The sequence below is a fragment of the Geospiza fortis genome, unplaced genomic scaffold (assembly GCF_000277835.1).
Source record: "Geospiza fortis unplaced genomic scaffold, GeoFor_1.0 scaffold1509, whole genome shotgun sequence".
NCBI lineage: Eukaryota > Metazoa > Chordata > Aves > Passeriformes > Thraupidae > Geospiza > Geospiza fortis.
In genome coordinates this window covers 34,940-40,147 of record NW_005054726.1, presented here as the reverse complement: position 1 = coordinate 40,147, position 5,208 = coordinate 34,940, and the positions used below count along the sequence as shown (strand labels likewise).

The 5,208-nt window shown below is 59.2% G+C and overlaps 1 protein-coding gene across 1 annotated transcript in view; it reads right to left on the bottom strand.

The window, feature by feature from the left end:
• Positions 1 to 5,208, bottom strand: part of NPR2 (natriuretic peptide receptor 2) — a gene marked incomplete at its 5' end in the record, with an annotated part of 11,751 nt that overhangs the window by 2,228 nt on the left and 4,315 nt on the right. The window contains 19 exons of the mRNA XM_005430976.2: positions 35 to 209; positions 292 to 360; positions 481 to 604; positions 775 to 921; positions 1,034 to 1,202; positions 1,282 to 1,437; positions 1,511 to 1,670; positions 1,748 to 1,819; positions 2,086 to 2,190; positions 2,314 to 2,391; positions 2,554 to 2,628; positions 3,139 to 3,259; positions 3,346 to 3,430; positions 3,547 to 3,619; positions 3,703 to 3,797; positions 3,889 to 4,024; positions 4,294 to 4,407; positions 4,492 to 4,691; positions 4,892 to 4,913. Coding sequence (XP_005431033.1) covers positions 35 to 209; positions 292 to 360; positions 481 to 604; positions 775 to 921; positions 1,034 to 1,202; positions 1,282 to 1,437; positions 1,511 to 1,670; positions 1,748 to 1,819; positions 2,086 to 2,190; positions 2,314 to 2,391; positions 2,554 to 2,628; positions 3,139 to 3,259; positions 3,346 to 3,430; positions 3,547 to 3,619; positions 3,703 to 3,797; positions 3,889 to 4,024; positions 4,294 to 4,407; positions 4,492 to 4,691; positions 4,892 to 4,913 — 2,176 coding nt within the window. The remainder of the gene's footprint in view (positions 1 to 34; positions 210 to 291; positions 361 to 480; positions 605 to 774; positions 922 to 1,033; positions 1,203 to 1,281; positions 1,438 to 1,510; positions 1,671 to 1,747; positions 1,820 to 2,085; positions 2,191 to 2,313; positions 2,392 to 2,553; positions 2,629 to 3,138; positions 3,260 to 3,345; positions 3,431 to 3,546; positions 3,620 to 3,702; positions 3,798 to 3,888; positions 4,025 to 4,293; positions 4,408 to 4,491; positions 4,692 to 4,891; positions 4,914 to 5,208) is intronic.

The following is a 5,208-nucleotide window of genomic DNA, read 5'->3' as shown; positions in this document are numbered from 1 at the left end:
AACCACCCCCCAGCTGGCCGGCATGGGGGCTCACCGGTGTGTATGCCGATGCGCAGGTGGAGCTGGTCATTGGGACGGTGACGGATCTTGAAGGTTTTGACAGCCTCGAGCAGGGCCAGGGCCATACGGACAATCTCCCGGGCATGCAACTTCCCATTGCGCACCGGCAGCCCCGAGACCACCATGTAGGCATCCCCAATGGTCTCCACCTGTGGGGGCAGGTACAACCTGGGCTCCTTGCTGCCTGCCTCACTCTGGGGGGCTGTGCTTGTTCACCACACCACCACTCACCTTGTAGACGTCAAAATTGTCAATAATGGCATCAAAGCAAGTATAGAGATCGTTCAGCAACATCACGACCTGGATGGAACAAGGGTGTGTGTTTGCATCTGTGTCCCGCCAGCCCCAGGGATGGTACTCCCAGCGTGTGAAACCTCCACCAGCCCCACAGAGGTGCTGGCCCCCAAGTCCTGCTCTCACCTGCATGGGAGTGCTCTCTGCCGAGAGGGCAGTGAAGCCCACAATGTCACTGAAGTAGATGGTGACGCTGTCGAAAGCCTCAGCCCGCACTGTCTCTCCACGTTTCAGCTGCTCTGCCACAGAACTGGCAAGGATAATGGTGAGGTCCACCCCAAACCCACTCTTCCCTCTGCAGCCCTTGCCCCACACCAGCATGGAAAGCTGGCAAGGGATCCCATACTTGCACAGCAGCAGGGGCATGCTGTACCCACACCAACCCTCAGACCCACACACCCCCTTGTGTCCCCCTCTCACTGGGGCAGAATCTGGTAGAGGAGGTTTTCTGCCTTGCGCTTCTCCTCCAGGTAGGCCTGTGTCCTCTCTTCCACCAGCTTCTCCAGGTTGTTGGCATACTGTTCCATGCGTGACAGCAGGTTGTCCAGGATGCTGGTGCTTCCCTCCCTGGCAGGGTGCAGTCAGTTGGCACTGCAGGAAGAGGTGCCTCCCAACCACCACCCCCATGGCTGTCCCCACTTCTACCCAGGGCCACCATGCCCGCATGCCAACCACTCACTTGTTGAATCTACGGATGAAGATCTTGATCTGACTGAAGTCAGGGCGCTCGGCCGGCTCCTGCGCCCAGCAGCGTTCCATCAGCACTGCCAGCTCCTCACTGTGCACCCCGATGTCGATGGAGGGCCGGAAGAAGGGCTTCTGGCTGTTACGCACCTTCTGCACGATCTCTGCCAGGGTGTGGCCAACAGTGAGCACCAGACTTCCATGGTGGGGCAGGACGTCCCCACACGTGCTCTCCATCCTCACCTTTAGGGCTCAGGTCCATGCCCTCAATGTAGAAGGGGCCGTTGCGCAAAGCAACCTCCTGCACGATGATGCCGAAGCTGTAGACATCAGCTTTCTGCATGCCCGGGGTGGGCAGGTGTCCCTTCTGCAACAGCTCTGGGGCTGTCCACAGCTTCTCTGGTGGGACAAAGCAATCAAGCAGTGAGACAGGGCCACCTTATCCTCCTGGTCCTCCCAGGTAGGCACTCACTGGCATAGAGTGCATGTGTGTCCTCATTGTCGCTGGGCGAGCGGAAACTGGCCAGGCCGTAGTCGGTGATCTTCAGCACGAAGCGGCTGTCCACCACGCAGTTGGATGACTTGAGGCTGCCATGATGTCCAATGATGCTGTTGTGCAGGAAGGCCATTCCCTGGGACAGATGGACACAGTGAAGCTCATATCCCTCAGGCACCTCTCCCCATCCCCTCACACCACTCAGCTGGATACCTTGACAATGTCATTGATGAGGGAGTAGCGGAACATCCAGTCCAGGTTGATGCTCTCGTTCTCCAGGACATCCTGCAGTAGCACAGTGAGTGGACCCCACCAAGCACCAGATCATGGTGATGGCAGCCTCACCAAGTGCCCAGCTCGGGGGTCTGCAGCACCCACCCCCTCCCCTCCACTGGCCTCTGACACCTGCTTGGACAGCTCAGCTGTAAGGATTATTGGGAGGGCTCAGGCAGCCACTAGCATCTACAGCCCTGTCCACAACACGCGGCCCAGCTGGGTCACTAGAAATGACATGTCTCAGTGTCACCTGCAGTGTCCCCAAGCCCCACTACCTGCAAGCTGCCCCGTGGGCAGTACTCAGTGATGATGCAGATGTTAGGGGGATCGATGCACGCCCCGATGAAGCGGGTCAGGTGGTTGAACTGGATGTCTCGCATCTGCAGATGGAAGGGGATCCAAGATAGTCTTAAGCTGTTGCTCCTCCTGCCCTCCCACATGCCCAGGACCAATCCCTGCCCTCCCAAGCAGGTTGCCCACCCTAGCCTAGACCCCAGACCTACATGCTTTAGCTCGAAGAGCACCTGCCGCGTCAGCTCGATGCGCTTCTTGTTGATGTGCTTAATGGCCACAACATTGCCCTGGGGTGTTTGGGAAGGGGAAAAGGTCAATGTCCACTGGATGAATTTGCAAAGGGGAGGAAAGTGCCAACACTCTGTGGGATGGGGGTGCAGCCAAGTGGGAGCACAACAGAGCTGGGGCATATCAGGGGGAGGGCTCAGCTCCCTGCCTGCTGCACTGACCTTGAAGTGGCCGGTGTTGGCGAAGATCTGGTACTTGCCATGGGTGGTCATCAGGGAGCCATAGCTGGAGCCACGCTGTGGGAAGGAGGGGATTAGGGAGAGGAACCCTGGGATGGAGGGATGGCCTGCACCAATGGAGCAGGACAGGGACATCCAAGGTGTGAAGGGGATGGTACAAGATGGGCTCTAAGTGTCAGGACAAGCTCTGCATGCTCTGTAGAAAAGGAGAAGACTCCAGGATGAGGCACTGCACAGAGTGTAGGACATAGACAAGGTATAGGGGGTGAAGGGCAACATAGGGACTTGATGAAGTACAGTGCTACATAAAGAATTCAGGGCTGTGTAGAGGAAGGATCTACTGTGGCTCTGCAGGAAATGGAAAGTCATGCCAGGGATGGATGGAATAAGTCTCTATAGGGAATGGAGAGCTATATAGGGATGAAGGGTTGTATTGAGGAGAGATTCAGTGGGGCTGTGGCTCTGTAGGAAACAGAGGCTTATGACAGGGATCAACAGGGAGGGGTGTCATGCAGGGAGGGAGGGCAGACAGGGGCAGGGTGGTGCCTCAGGGATGGCTCCTCTCACCAGGGACAAGGTGAGCCGGCTGCCCGCTGCCTTGTGGTACCGCTCAGGACTTCCGAACTGCAGCTCATCCCAGCGGATCCTCCAGAGCATGCTGGCAAGCTCCTTCTCCAGCATCAGCTTCCTGGGGGACACATAGGGGTCAGGCCCCCATCCCCTCTCCCCTGCCTGCCCGCCCATCAGACAGAGGCTCCCCCAGTCCTGACTGACCTGAAGATGAGGAAGCTGGAGATGCCAAACATGACAAAGGTGAGGCCAGTGCCCAATGCCACAATGGCCAGCATAGAGAGTGGGGCTGCAGGCAGGAGAGGATATGTCAGGGTGGCCCAGCTGGCTATGACAGCCAGACTGACGTGCACCCGTATGGAAGCTTGCTGGGGTCCAAGGGATGTGGGGACCCAGGACACCCACTTTTATCACAGGAGGGGTCATCCACATCAAAGACACAGGGAGGGTTGTCCAAGGCCGAGTAGTGTCCCACCACCTAAGGCAGGCAGAGAGAGATGAGGCCACCCCCAGCCCCCCCCATCCCATCCCCCAACCCCAGCCATGGGGAACTTCCCCCACCTCATACTGCCCGGTCTTGGGGTCACTCATGGCCCATAGGTTGAAGTCAGTGTCCCGGTCATTGTTGCTGTCCATGCTCACAAGCCCTGTGACACCTGTGGGAAAATTAAGACGCAGGTGGGATGGGGACTGAGTTCCACCGCCCCCACAGCAACCCCAGCCCCGCTGCCCCCATCCCAGTGTTACCCTGGAACTTGCGGTCCCGCATCTTCTCGATGATGTGGGTGGCGTTTTTCTTGGAGCCGCCCTCACGCAGAGTCTCATTCAGCACCATGGCGTACAGCAGCATCCCATCATAGAAACACCCCGCCACCAGGTTCATCTGCCAGGGGGAATCTGAGCACACCCACAGCCACGCACACAGGAGCATCCCAGAACCTTCACAGCAGCACCACGCACCCACCCACCCCCCATAACCACTCTGGGGCCAGCATGCACCCTCCAGGAATGGCAGTGTCTGTGGCTGTTTCCACCAGGGATGATCCCTCTGGCACTGTCTGTGGCTGTGTCCCACCCTCTGCATCCTGGTGAGGTGCCTCAGAGCCATGTGAAGGGACCCCACCACCCCAGCATACAGGGGGACTCACTCACCAGGGAGTAGTTGAGCTGCACCCCAAATTTTTGCTTAGCTCGCAGGATGAGCTGGGTTTGGAATTGCTGGTACTCAGGGTTTTGGGGCTCATAGTAGGTGATCACCAGTACCATCTGCAACCAAGCACAGCACCCTGGTTCACACACTGGGGCCAGGCTGGGGACGTTTCTGTCCCCAGGCAGGTGGGCACAGCTCACCTGGAAAGCCTCACGCAGTCCTGAGTCCTGGCCAGGGCTCTCCTGCCAAGGCTTGAAGGGGTCACGGGCAGAGTCGCCCCGCAGGCTCTCCCCGAAGACATCCAGGTAGAAGAAGACGTAGTCGCCGTTGGTGAGGTTCTCCTGTTGCGCCAGCTGCATGATCTGCCGCAGCATCTCTGGCGGCCCACAGAGATACACCACTGCCAGAGAGAGGCAGGGGCTTCAGCGGGGCAGGGACACCCCACTGCACCCCAGGCACGCAGCCAGGGATGGGGCAGGTGGGGCAGAGCAGCCCCGGGAGGCTGCAGGGGCGATGGAGCAGGCAGATGGGGCAGGGCTTGGCTCACTGCCTCCCTGCGACCCATGGCCAGACCCACAGCCCCTGCTGGCACTGACCCACTCCTGCCATCAATCACCTCAGACTGAGGGGAACAGGAGAACAGGGAAAAACTTGCTGGAAATCATGAGGTGGATGCCCCACGCACAGACCCCACACACCCTGATCCAGCAAAAGCCAGCCAGAGGATGTCTCCCCCCTACATCAGTTTCCGTGCTGCTCCATGCCAGCCCTAGCCACGGAATCAGGGGGGCTGGGAGAGGCACTGGAGCCGTGCGCCGGAGGCCCCTGGGGAACCCGGGCTGTGGAATGGGACAAACCCATGTTTGGGTTCGTGGCCGGCTGTCTGTGCGGCAGGGATGCGCAGGGTCCCAGATTCC